General features: G+C 49.3%; 2 protein-coding genes and 4 non-coding genes across 6 annotated transcripts; 5 read left to right on the top strand and 1 right to left on the bottom strand.

Annotated features, from left to right (window-relative positions):
- Positions 1 to 2668: 2668 nt before the first annotated feature.
- Rps8 (ribosomal protein S8) lies at positions 2669 to 5104 on the top strand. Its single transcript, XM_032899876.1, has 6 exons — positions 2669 to 2775; positions 3156 to 3262; positions 3742 to 3841; positions 4127 to 4302; positions 4488 to 4617; positions 4953 to 5104. The coding sequence occupies exons 1-6, from the start codon at positions 2772 to 2774 to the stop codon at positions 5060 to 5062; spliced, it is 627 nt and encodes a 208-aa protein (XP_032755767.1). The 5' UTR covers positions 2669 to 2771; the 3' UTR covers positions 5063 to 5104.
- LOC116890445 lies at positions 2989 to 3067 on the top strand. Its single transcript, XR_004386638.1, has one exon. It is a non-coding gene; the product is annotated as a small nucleolar RNA SNORD55/SNORD39 (small nucleolar RNA).
- Positions 3560 to 3663, top strand: LOC116890454. The gene has a single exon (XR_004386646.1). It is a non-coding gene; the product is annotated as a small nucleolar RNA SNORD46 (small nucleolar RNA).
- On the top strand, positions 4345 to 4412 carry LOC116890453. Its single transcript, XR_004386645.1, has one exon. It is a non-coding gene; the product is annotated as a small nucleolar RNA SNORD38 (small nucleolar RNA).
- LOC116890452 lies at positions 4765 to 4834 on the top strand. The gene has a single exon (XR_004386644.1). It is a non-coding gene; the product is annotated as a small nucleolar RNA SNORD38 (small nucleolar RNA).
- A 3475-nt stretch (positions 5105 to 8579) lies between the features above and the next one.
- On the bottom strand, positions 8580 to 12441 carry Best4 (bestrophin 4). Its single transcript, XM_032888460.1, has 9 exons — positions 12290 to 12441; positions 12110 to 12204; positions 11398 to 11631; positions 11040 to 11194; positions 10598 to 10675; positions 9310 to 9468; positions 9116 to 9196; positions 8873 to 9027; positions 8580 to 8760 (listed from the first exon to the last, which is right to left on the bottom strand). Exons 1-9 carry the CDS (start codon positions 12439 to 12441, stop codon positions 8580 to 8582), a joined length of 1290 nt encoding a protein of 429 aa, XP_032744351.1.
- Between the last annotated feature and the right edge of the window lie 387 nt (positions 12442 to 12828).

Raw genomic sequence — 12828 nt, 5'->3', positions numbered from 1 at the left:
CTGAAGACAGCTACAGTGTACTCATGTACATAAAATAAATAAATCTTAAAAAATATTTAAAAAAAAAAAAAAAGAGCACTGACTGCTCTTCCAGAGGTCCTAAGTTCAATTCCCAGCAACCACATGGTGGCTCACAACCATCTGTAATGAGATCTGATGCCCTCTTCTGGTGTGAATGAAGACAGCTACGGTGTGCTCATATACATAAAGTAGTTAAAAAAATTAAAAAAAAAAAAAACCCTGGGTGGTAATGCACACTCTTGGATGTCAAATTACAAGCTTGTGCCTTCAGGCCTGGCTCAAGAAAACTTACTTTTTATTACTATTTCTATGCACAAATGCATTATTCTGCCCAGGGATAAAAGGAGTGAAGGGTCCTAACTGGGAAAGTAGAAGCTCTGGCACTCTCTTCACAGGTGGACTTGACCCTGTGTATGGTCACACAAAATTCATGCGTATCTCTTACTTGGCAGCATTAGCAATCTGAAAAGGAAATTAAAAACAGTTTTAGTTCTGGAAAGATTGGTGCTGCAAACTGAACTCAGGTTCTCTTAAAAAACAAGTGCTTCAGGGACTCACAATTCATTCCTGTAATCCCAATTCCAGAGGATCTGACAGTCTGATCTGGCCCAGTGGCTCAAACTTGTATAATCCCAGCTCTGAGGTAAAGAACTATCACCAGTTGAGGGCTAGCCTGGGCTAAAGAATGTGATACTATTTTTAAAAAGCAAACAAAGGGTTCAGGCCCACTTTTTTTTTTTTTTTTTTTTTTTTTTTTTGAGACAGGGTTTCTCTGTGTATAGCCCTGGCTATTCTGGACTCACTTTGTAGACCAGGCAGTCCTCAAACTCGGAGATCCGACTGCCTTTCCCTCCTGAGTGCTGGGATTAAATGCCTGGCTCATACCTTTTATCCCAGCAGAGGCAGATATCTAAGTCTTAGGCCAAGCAAGTTCAAGCACAGCCAGAGATACACGGAGAAACCCTGCCTTTAAATAAGTGTACTCTAGGGCTGAGTATCGAACCTACCTACCACTTTTTGATGTGCTAAGCAAGCTTTATACCACTTGAGTTAGTGCCTTCGAACCATCCATTTTGATTTCATCAGGTCTGTGGGCCCCTTAGCCCAGGAACTTATTTTTAAGACACAAACGTGAAAGTTACAAGAAACTCAAATGCAAGTATTCACATGACACAACCACTCATTTACTATTTTGTTGGACAACTTGTCTGCTCTCTCCTTCCTTCCACGGTGTAAACGCAGAGGAACCTTCACTGCTGAACCCCCTGGCTGGCCCCATAGTTACTGTTTTCTACACCTGCTTTGACCAGACAGGATTGAGTAGCTGCACCTAAAGTATTTCTTCCTCATCATAAGTGCACCCCAGGGCTCAGCAGTTAAGAGGCTGCTCGTTCAGAGGACAGGGTCCAATTCTCAGCACCCACGTGGTAGCTCACAACCGTCTGCAATACAGACAGGAATGCAGCCAAAACACGAATGCACATAAAATGAAGACAAATCATTCTTTAAAAATGTATTTCAGGGACTGGGGAGATGGCTAAGAGGTTAAAAGCACTGACCGCTCCTGAGTTCAATTCCCAGCAACCACATGGTGGCTCACAACCATCTGTAATAAGATCTGATGCCCTCTTCTGGTGTGTCTGAAGTTTTCGGTAGGTTGGTTGCCTGGTATCCAGCAGTTTCTATTCCTAGCAGCAGCAGGCACAAAAAAACCCAAACCCAAACCAAAAGACCCTGGGTCCCACGGAGTGAGAGGAAACCTAATGGACTCCTTCAGGTTGTCTGCTCCAGTCAGGAACTCCCTGTCGTCCCCCAACCCCCACTGCCTCCGCCCCAACAAACAAAACACACACACACACACACACACACACACACACACACACACACACACACAGAGACACGGTCCCTCTGACTGTCCTGGAACTCCCACACACACACCACACACACACACACGAGTTCATTTTTTTAAGACAGGGTTTCTCTGTGTAACAAGCTCTGCTGTCCTGGAACACACACACACACAACACACACACACACACACACACACACACACACACACACACACACACACACACACACACACACACACACACACACACACACACACGACGCAGTTGTTCATTTTTTTTTTTTTTTTTTTTTTTTTTTTTGTTCTTTTTTCGAGCTGGGGACTGAACCAGGGCCTTGCTTCCCTAGGTAAGCTGTCCACTGAGCCAAATCCCCAGCCCCTCATTTTTTTAAAACAGGGTTTCGCCTGGCTGTCCTGGAACTCGCTTTTATAGCCAGCCGGGCCTCAAGCTCACAGAAATCCGCCTGCCTCTGCCTCCAGTGAGCTGGGATTAAAGGCATGTGCCATGCTCTGCCATGTGTAATTTTAAAATTAACCAACTGGAAAAAACAAACAGGTCACTGAACGGTGATGTACGCCTTTAATTTCAGCTCTAGGAAACTAGTTTACGACCCTGTCTGAAAAAAATGTTTTTTAAAGCTCAAAAGGTAAGTACAACAGCGGGGACCTCAGCTTAAAGCGCGACGAGCCCGCCCTCCAGACCGCCCAAGGTCAAGAGATTTGAGGCGGGGTCCGCGAGTTCGCACGCCGCACGACCCACCCTCCTGTGTGCCTGCGTCCCTGGATCGCTGAGGCCCCAGGGCCTTCCCGGCAGCCGGAAGAGACGTAAAGAAGGCGGGGCTGCGTTTTAGAAACCGGACCGTGAAGCTTTGCGCTTCCTCTTTCCAGCCAGCGCCGAGCGATGGGTGAGTGTTGCTGTGCGCCGGGTCGGGCCGCGGGGAGCGAGCTCCATCCGTCTCCATCCTGCCTCATAGCCCGGCCAGGCGCATGCTCGGCCCGACCGTGGGTCACCAGCAGCCGTGGCAAGGGCCGGCCGTGGCTTTGGGCCGCGGAGATCGCTGCGGCCGCCTCCGGGGCTCGGGGCTGCGAGCGGTCCAACATGGCTGCCGCGGGCCGCACGCGGATGATGACACCTGGGTATGCTGCACATTCCCGACTGCGTCGTGGGGAAGCCAACCTTGGAGAGCTGAGCGTGCGGCCCGCGCAGCGCTGGGCTCGGGAGCGGGCTAAGTCGCCGGCACCGAGGCCCGGTTGCTCAGGCTTGCGTCCTCGCTCCCACACACAGGCATCTCTCGGGACAACTGGCACAAGCGCCGCAAGACCGGGGGTAAGAGAAAACCCTACCATAAGAAGCGGAAGTATGAGCTGGGACGGCCGGCCGCCAACACTAAGGTGCGTGCGGGTGTTGGGGGGGGGAGACCTGGGAGAGACCGCCTTTGCCTGGGTTACAGCGTGGTTGCAGGGTACATGAGTGGCTGTGGTCACCTTCATGAGGCCCTGATTCTCAGTACTAGGGACTGGGCATGTGTCCACGTGCTGAGTAAAGAGTGGGGTCTGCGCGCCCCAATCACCAACCTCAGGGTCTTAATGGGGCCTGGGAATGGGCACATAAATACTGCATGCAAGCTTGGTATATTTTTACTGAAATTGTTCCTGTGCTTGAGTGGTCTGGCTTTTCTCCTTGGAGGTAACTAGAGTGATGAAAAAGTATCCTTAGGCGTGGTTCTGGCCGTCTTGGTCACCTGTATGCCACTTGCCAATGCAAGGACTTGTCATAGTTACACTGACTGTTACCTCCGTCTAGTTCGGGTGCCTCTCCCAGTCCCCGCTCTTCTTGATGACCATCTTTCTGGTCTCCTTGCGTTTCCCAGATTGGCCCTCGCCGCATACACACAGTCCGAGTTCGAGGAGGCAATAAGAAGTATCGTGCTCTGAGATTGGATGTGGGGAACTTTTCCTGGGGCTCTGAGTGTAAGTAGGTGTTGAAGTATTTGGATCTGTTCCCCGCCGAAAGACCCGGAGGTGGTTGGAGAATTCTTTGGGATGATCTTAATTTCTAGAGATCTCAGTAATAAAGGGAGGGGCGGGGGAGGGGAGAGGATAGGCACTGAGGCTGGGTAGGCCCTTCTGCCCTTCCTGGGAGAAGGGAGGTAAAGCCATGAAGTGGGTAGGTGTGTGTGCACTGGATGTCACATGTGGGCCTGGAACACATTAAGTGCCCCGGCCCCTTAATTGTGAATTTCTCTTTGTGTGCAGGTTGTACTCGCAAAACAAGGATCATTGATGTTGTCTACAATGCATCCAATAACGAGCTTGTCCGCACCAAGACCCTGGTGAAGAACTGCATTGTGCTTATTGACAGCACACCGTACCGACAGTGGTACGAGTCCCACTATGCACTGCCCCTGGGCCGCAAGAAGGGGGCCAAGCTGGTGCGTTGTTTTCCTGTAAGGGGTTGAGGGGGAGGAGCGCCTTCTTGTGATGAAAATATTGTCCAGTTCTGCTACTGAAGGAATGAGATGAATACTTTAGTGCTGAAGAAGGCAAGCATTGGGACTTAGGGGTTCAAGGAGGCTGTGACCTTTCTGGTGACAAATCCATTCTTTTTTTAATTCAGACTCCTGAGGAGGAAGAGATTTTAAACAAAAAACGATCAAAGAAAATTCAGAAGAAATATGATGAAAGGAAAAAAAATGCCAAAATCAGCAGTCTTCTGGAGGAGCAGTTCCAGCAGGGCAAGCTTCTCGGTGAGGAGGCTCTTGGGTTGGAGAATGGGCGTGTGGCGGTTCAGTGGGGTGCATGGGTTCAGTGCAGGTGGTTAGTAATGTGCTGTGAGGTTAGGGAGCAGACATTGTAGCTGGGGGAGGGGGGTGATGCCCTGGCTGGTGGTGCTGTCTCAGTGATGAGAACTTTGTCCAGTTCTGCTGCTGACTTCTAAGTGAGGATGAAGTGTATCTGAGGAGACAGTTGGCCTCAACACCTGCCCTCTGGGTATCAGGCCAGTGTGGGCTTCTAAGGGGGCAGGTAGGGTAGTGTGGAGTCTCTTGTCCTTTTACCAAGGGCTGCCCCTTTTCTCTTTCAGCCTGTATTGCCTCAAGACCAGGCCAGTGTGGCAGAGCAGATGGCTATGTGCTCGAAGGCAAGGAGCTGGAGTTCTATCTGCGGAAGATCAAAGCCCGGAAAGGCAAATAAACTGTCATAGCTCGTGTAATAAAGGTGTTTGCTGTTCTGTATGTATATTGTCTGCATGTCTGGATAGATGTTTTTTTCCTGCTCTCTGAGCAAAACTGAGGAAATTTATCTTTACAGCTGTGCCTAGTCCTCAAAGGCCAGACTTGTGAGAACGATACACAGTAAAGCTGGTACCCCTGTTCTTTGGTGTGGCAGAGGCTTATAAACTCTAATATGCTGAGTTCCAGCAGTATTGGGGTGCAGTCTAAATCATGCTTGCATTATCGGGCTAGAAAGGCTGTCCCTATCCTTGTAGACCTGGGTGTTAAGGGTTCTCTGGTTGGTGTGTGTGCTGGGCATTAATCTTGAGTCTAAAGCTGGCTACACCTCCAGCCAGGTTCCTGGGAAGTCTGGGGACTTTGACATTGAAAATCTTCTCAGTGGTCAAGGTTTTAGTATATTTTTTAAAGTTATCTGTAAGGAATCCTAAATGATGTCTTAGGAGTACTCAACAGGACTGTACAGCTGATAATTTTATGCAAAACTAGATTACAGGTTAAAGCGTCCTCACTAGGGTTTTTGTTTGGGGCAGACACACTTGGTGGCCTTAGGTGGCCACACCAGGGCAATTGCAGTTCAAGAGATCCTTATATGGAAAAGGACTGTTGTTGATGGCTTTAGCAGCAAATATTTGATTCTGCTGAATTATTTCACTTGTAAATCAGCTCCCTTTCCTCCCCGTCCCCCAGGTAATGAGCAGCACTGTCTTTTGGGGTGGGGCATGGGTGTGAAGGTTAGATTAGAGGGGAATGTCTTCTACCTTTGAAATGGGCCTCACCAAATTGAGATATCAAAGTTCCCTTTTCCCTCTCCAGCGCTGGAATTAAAGGTATGTGCCAACACGCCTAACCTAATACAGTGGGGGTTTAGTTTTTGAGACCGGGTTTCCCATGTAGAGAAACCTGTTCTGGGTTTCTGGGGCTCACTCTGGTAGACCATGCTGGCCTCACACTCACAGGGATCCCCCTGCTTCCTGAATGCTGGAATAAAAGACACTTTTTAGACAGGCATTGAGCAGGCCTCCAGCTTCTGTCTAGGGAGCATTTGTAAACTGTTAGGTGTGGTGAGTGGTAGCCGCCCGTTCTTGGTCTCCGTTGAGCTTCCACCTTGGTCTCAACTATTATTTTTTTTTTCCAGAGCTGGGGACCGAACCCAGGGCCTTGCACTTGCTAGGCAAGCGCTCTACCACTGAGCCAAATCCCCAACCCCGGTCTCAACAATTATTAGCACAGGATTTTTTTTTTTTTAAGATTTATTTTATTTTAAATGAGTGCACTGTAGCTGTCTTCAGATACACCAGAAAAGGGCATCAGATCTCATTACAGATGGTTGTGAGCCACCATGTGGTTGCTGGGATTTGAACTCGGGACCTCTGGAAGAGCAGTCAGTGCTCTTAACCTCTGAGCCATCTCTCCAGCCCCAGCACAGGATTTTTAAGGGTTTTTGTTCTACGTGTGTGTGTTTGGTGTTTGCCAGCTGGAGTGTACATCACATGTGTGCACTGCCCTGACATAAGCTGCTGTGTGGTGCTAGGGGTCAGAGGTCTTCAGCAAGTGCTCTTAACTGCTGAGTGTTCTCTCCAGTCCTTAGAATTGGCGGGCTTGTGGGGGGCTCACTGACCTCAGGACAAATTTCACTGAGTCTCAGGGGTCAGATCTGGGTGGTCAGACTTGGCAGTAAGTGCATTTAACCTACTGAGCCACTGCCCTCCCGTGTTCTGTGTGCACCCACCCTAGACACTGGAAAAGGATGTTGAGTCCCTAGGAGCTGGAGTACAGATGGTTAGGGGCCACCTGATTGGGTGCTGGGGACTAAGCAAGTCCTGGGACAGCACCAACCAGCAAGCACTTTCCAGTGCTGAGTGTGCCCTCTCCAGCCCAAGGTTGGGTTCAGTTCAGCCCAAGGTTGGTTTCAGTGGTAATCTTGCCTTACTTAGCCTTCAGGCTGGAAGGAGAGCAGGTATGTGCCGTCAGGTTGTTCTGCGCAAAACCTATGGTTTTGTTGTATTGAAACAAGTTCTCAGATGGCCTAGGCTGTAACTCCTGATCTTCCACTCACTGTAGCTGTGTGCCGCCGAGCTTTGCCTGTTTGAACTTTATGGATATTAATCAAGCATTCTTCAGTGAGCTGTGTCACTCACTAGCTGTCCTTCCCCACATCAAGGCAAATTTGGGATTTATTCTTAACAGTTGTAAAGCTCAAAGGTTTCAAGGAGGTGGATGTGTAGGGGCTGGAGAGATAGCCCAATCCTAGTCTTGGGATTTTATGTAGAAATGTATTGTCACTGTGCTGTGCTATTGTACGCTTAAGGTTTGGATAAGTGGCTCAGCCTGTGAAAACACTTGTCATACAAGCTGGGTGACTTAAATTTGATTTCTAGAAGCATAGGAGGAAACTCCCAAAAAATTGACTTCTGGCCCCACACACATAGCAAACCCACCAGGTTCACTCACAATTGCCGCTAGGGCCAACGAGCTAGCTTGGTATTTAGGGTGAGTGCCTGGAACCCACAGGGTTGAATTATAAAGGATCTCTAGTCGTGTGTATACATACACATACTGATAAATAAGAGTGTGATTTTCATTTTAAAATTGGAGGGACAGAGAGGGGTGGCTCATGAGTGAGGACTCAGATGCAGTTCCCAGGACCCACAGGGCAGCTCACAACTGACTTTTGAGGTCCCAGGAGTTAAGACACTGTGTGACAAACATTCATGTACAAGAATATTTTTGAAAACATCGACATAACCCGTAATCCTACCTGCTTAGAAGGCTGAGGCATGGGGAGGTCAGCTTTTTACAACTCTGGTCTCCATGAACCAAATGCTCATAATGGTGGGCCACCATTGCTGGGAATATAGATATCCCACCAATATCCTAGGCAAGTACCAAATTAAACATAATTCCACAACAAAGTGATGGATATATTCTCATTCTAACGAAAGAACAGCATTACAGGTAAAGTCAGCACCCCCACTGACCTGCCTTTGGAGTGAGTGAAGTTACTGGGGTAAGATTCTGAAATAGCTATCCCAGGTTAGTAGCACAGCATCATCGTAAAGCTGGAAATGCCACTTCCTGAACACCCTAGACTAAATCAAACGAAGCACAGAGGCTGGGGGTGGAGCTAGGCACCAGACAAGACTTTTCAGGGAAGCAAATGCTCCCTCAGTTCTTTGGACCACTGGCCCAGCTCCAATGCCTGGCAACAGGGAAGGTAATAAATATTTAGCTTTTCATGCTAAATGGAGACACAACCCTACTTCCAGCTCGGACTCCAGCTTTGCTTTCAAGGGCTGTCCCCAAATCTTTCCCAACAGCCAATCCCGCTGTCCAGAAAAGTTGTAAGCTGTGTATGTTAAGACCCAGTGAAGCTGGGGAAGAGGGGCCGAGCCACCCGCGGAGAGGATTCTCAGGGTTCCATGGCTTCATTCTCAGATCCTTCATCCACAGCCTCTTCAATGCGGCCCTCAGCCTCCTCACCGCCAGGTCGCAGGTGCAGCAGGTGTGAGGTTCTGCAGGCTTACAGCAGGTGAGGGCGCTCTTGCAGCCAGGAAGCGGCCCAGCAGCGGGGTCTGCGAGGTCTGCGTGACCGGCGCTGGCAGGTCGAACCTCCGAGATGCCTCCACCTGCAGGCTCTGCTCCGGGTCATCACTCATGCTGTGGGCACCAGGGCAAACAAAAACATGTAATAACTCCTAAAGGACTTGTTTGTAACCCCACAGGGTAGTCAGAGACTAAGTATCGGTTTCCATGTCAGATCCCAACTCACCGCAGGTTGAAAGTGGAACCCATGAAGGAAGGACGTTGTGACTCAGCAGCTGTGGCCACCGTATAGGGTGGCTGAGGTCGAGCCTCATCCCAGTACAGATCCTGCTCAGTGGGAGGCAGGTTCTGGTACATATCATCCACAGAGAGCAGGGACACCTGGGCCAGCAGAGGGGAAAGCAGTGGGACAAGCATTTCTCTGCACTCCTGCCTATCTCTGATCTCAGTCCCCTACCCCACACCTAACCTGAAAGTTTCGGTCTATGAGCTGATTTGTCTCAAAGTCGTCATCATCCTCACCAAAGGGGTTAATGAGCTGTTCAGCCACCTATGAATTGCAAAAATGGTGTGTTCCAGCCAAGTCTCCCTACCCACTACTGCCAGCATTGCAGCCTGGTAGTGATTGTGTGCCCACCTCTACAAATAGGATGCCATACTCACCTTGAGCCAACCAGCATAAAAGAAAAACTGCAGCAATGTGGTGAGAGGCACGAACATGTCCAGGTACCACGGGGCTGGAGAGGACTCCTTGTCTGACTCCACAAACTGGCGGCCAATCAGGGAAAGGGTGAAGAAGGAATAGACAGCTATCGTCACCACCTGAAGAGGGAAAAGCCAGGGCTGGACATTCGGACAGCAGGAAGTTTTGGCTCTGTCTCTGAGGGCCTGGAGAAGTCTGACAATTAAGCATGAGGCTGGATGGCAGTAGCATGAGGGTCAGGTTCATCTTTCTGTTCTGTTTTGTTTTGTGTGTTCGTTTGGTTTTTTTGTTTGTTTTTTTGGGTTTTTGTTTTTGTTTTGTTTTGTTTTTGTTTTTTGTTTTTTGTTTTTTTTGAGATAGGAGTTCTATATAGTCCTGCCTGTCTTAGAGCTTGCTTATGTAGACCAGGCTGGCCTTGAACTCACAGATATCCTTCTTCCTCTGTCTCCCAAGTGTTGGGTTAAAACCTTCCACCCCCCCTTTTTCTTTTTTTTTTGGAGCTTCTCAATTTCCTTTTTTTTTTTTTTTTTTTTGGAGACTGGGGACCGAACCCAGGGCCTTTGGCTTGCTAGGCAAGCGCTCTACCACTGAGCTAAATCCCCAACCCGGTTTTTTTTGTTTTGTTTTGTTTTGTTTTTTTGGTTGTTTTTTTTTTAAGATTTATTTTATGGGGTTGGGGATTTAGCTCAGTGGTAGAGCGCTTGCCTAGCAAGTCAAGGCCCTGGGTTCGTGCCCAGTTAAATCAAAAAAAAAAAAAAAAAAAAAAAAAGATTTATTTTATGGGGCTGGAGAGATGGCTCAGCAGTTAAGAGCACTGACTACTCTTCCAGAGGTCCTGAGTCTGGAAACAGCTACAGTGTACCCATAAGTAAAATAAATTTTAAAAAAAAGATTTATTTTACGTATATGAGTACACTGTAACGATCTGACACACCAGAAGAGAGCATCAGATCCCATTACAGATAGTTGTGAGCCACCCGGTGGTTGCTGGGATCTGAACTCAGGACCTCTGGAGGAAGAACAGTCAGTGCTCTTCACCGCTAAGCCATCTCTCCAGCCCAAGTGTTGGTATTTTAAAGATGTGATTTGCCATGCTTGGCAGGCTATCTTGATGGGTTGGGAGGAAGGTTTTTGAGGATGATCCTCATTGTTCAATGCTGACTGAGTTGGCCCATGTGAAGAGACTTTTCTGCCCCTTGGTATCCCCACGCCTCAGGACACTCACAGACACCTGAGCTGGGTAGTTACCTGAGTGTAGACAAGGGGGATGCTGATCCAGTCATAGTGGAACAGCATGCCGCATTTGGCCCGATACTTGTTCAGCTCCTAGAAAAAGAGGATGAGGGAGGGCAGAGGAGACAAAGGAGGAGGACCTGGAGCTGGCTTTAGTTTCCTTACCTGTGGAAGGGGGTGATAATAGTACTTGTTCCGAGGGTTGGTTTGAGGACTGAGCCAATGTAAGCACATGATTACAAAATGTTTAGACAGTGCAGAATTGCCATGGATTTGGGGCCAGCCTGGGCTAAATAATGAGTTCCAGACAAGCTTGAGCTATGGAGAAGAATCCTATATCCCCTCAGCCCAAAAGAGTGTGTGGTGTATACTTGGTGCCTAGTAAGTTTTAGGTACCAAAAAATATTCTGAAGCTAGAGAAAGGAGAGCCAAGGATCCAGATCCTAAACTGACTTACTTCCAGTATGAGACAGAGAGCGATGTCGTCACGGATTCGTCCATCTCTGCGGGCCTGAGCGGCCAGGTTAGTGAACCAGACACAAGGCACCCAGTACTTGTTAAAGTCCGATTTCAAGCTCTCAAACTTTTTCCTCTCTTCCTGAGACATGAAACCTGACCAGGGTGAAGGAGGTAAGGTACAGAATCCTCTGCCGCCATGGGGCGCCAGTGATCCAGTAACCGGCTGTTCTCCCTTAAACCCATTGGCCTCCCTGGAATCCTGGAGCGCCCCCTAGAGGTCAGACCTTTCCATCACGGGAAGACAGCCAAGATGACAGCATCCAGCCACCCACCCCGGGGCTTCAACCTGCCAGCACCTGCGTCCACCACATGCTCCATGGTGGGGAAGCGCTTGAGTACACGGGTGCTCACGGAACGTAGCACCAAAACCGATGCCAGGTTGGCATAGCGGATGAGAGTTCGGCGTAGCAAACGGCCACCCTGGTCCACACCGTGCACACTGGCTGAGATGACACACATTAACTGGTCCGGCAGTGGAATGCTTGTGTACTGAGACCACCAACGGTTCACCACCAAAGTCACGTAGAAACCTAATGAGTCACCATGGGTAACAGAGACAGAAAGAAAAGGGCCCAGGCACTTGAAAGGGGTTGAGAAACTACACTGGATTCTAGTGCCCTTCTAGTCCCACTCGAAGTAGAACTTGCAGGAAAAGTCAGGCCAGGAGGAGTCAGAGAATACAAACTTCCAGGGAAGAGGGAGGTGGGATTTGAGGCCAGGTAATTATTGATTCTGTGACCTTTTCCCCATGAGGGTAGGGATCCTTTCTCTCTAGATTCGGTTTGATACCCAGAGTGGGGATATAAAGCCAGCGAGTGTCTTTGTGCCAGTGAAGATTGAGGGTCCAGCAAATGACAGGCAAGTTATGACCTAGAGAAACTGTGGGCCCAGGCTCTAGCCCTTATGTCTATTGGTTGACTGCAGGCCACGCTGCTCAGAGTTGTCATGCCAACCTGAAGGTCAGAAAACATGGTCAGGATACCAGGGAAAACTAGAAGGAGGCCTCACCCAGCACAAAGGACAAGGGGATGAGGTCTGCTGAGCGGTTGCAGTATCGGGCCACCTGGGCATAAATACGCTTCTGCTCCTGGGTCAGCAACAGCCTAGGGAATATCAGGCAGGAACCTTGGTTGTAAGGAGGCGGGCAGCACAGGTCCCCGTAGGCCAGGGCTCAGAGCTGCCCCTCACCTGTAGGTGATGTTGAGTGTAGCATACAAGGCGCAGAAGAGCAGGAACTCTCTGTACAGGAGCTTGTAGATGCTGCCCCTCCAGCGGAAGAGCAGGCCAGAGAAGGCTCCGAAGCGCGCCTCTGCCACTTTGAGAGTGTAAGACACCGTCATGGTGCTGGGGCCTGGCACAGAAGGTCACGGAATTGTTCTCTTCTCTGCTTGCCTTCCTACCACTAAGCCCAGCACCCCAAGCAAATTCCCTTCATCTCTGGCCGCGCTTCTTCACCCTGTGTCGGTAGACAAGGGGCTAAAAAGGTGTAGGGCAGACAAAGTATAAACTCTCTGCAGAACATGGGTGAAACCAGGATAGAGTTGGGTAAAGTGGGACTGGACTCTGCTCCCCTCACAGAGGTTTTCCATAACTCTTCTGCCTTTGCAGCTGGGATAAGTAGATTCTGGAGTGTTGAGGATCAGAGCCCCAACCTACTAGGTACCATGGTGCATGTCTACAAGTCCAGCACTCATGGCAGGAGGTCACAAGTTCAAGACCAGCCCCCG

Source organism: Rattus rattus, chromosome 1 (assembly GCF_011064425.1).
Source record: "Rattus rattus isolate New Zealand chromosome 1, Rrattus_CSIRO_v1, whole genome shotgun sequence".
NCBI classification, from domain to species: Eukaryota; Metazoa; Chordata; class Mammalia; order Rodentia; family Muridae; genus Rattus; species Rattus rattus.
This window is presented reverse-complemented; position numbering and strand designations above follow the sequence as displayed.

What these genes read in the sequence shown, in the direction of transcription:
- Rps8 (XM_032899876.1), top strand. An exon ending in GGCCGGCCGCCAACACTAAG is followed by an intron (nt 3,263 to 3,741) that starts GTGCGTGCGGGT and finishes TGCGTTTCCCAG; the next exon opens with ATTGGCCCTCGCCGCATACA. An exon ending in CTTTTCCTGGGGCTCTGAGT is followed by an intron (nt 3,842 to 4,126) that starts GTAAGTAGGTGT and finishes CTTTGTGTGCAG; the next exon opens with GTTGTACTCGCAAAACAAGG.
- Best4 (XM_032888460.1), bottom strand. Translation starts at nt 12,441, where the DNA reads ATGACGGTGTCTTACACTCTCAAAGTGGCAGAGGCGCGCTTCGGAGCC. An exon ending in CCCCTTGTCCTTTGTGCTGG is followed by an intron (nt 11,632 to 12,109) that starts GTGAGGCCTCCT and finishes GTGACTCATTAG; the next exon opens with GTTTCTACGTGACTTTGGTG. An exon ending in CTCTCTGTCTCATACTGGAA is followed by an intron (nt 10,676 to 11,039) that starts GTAAGTCAGTTT and finishes CTCTTTTTCTAG; the next exon opens with GAGCTGAACAAGTATCGGGC.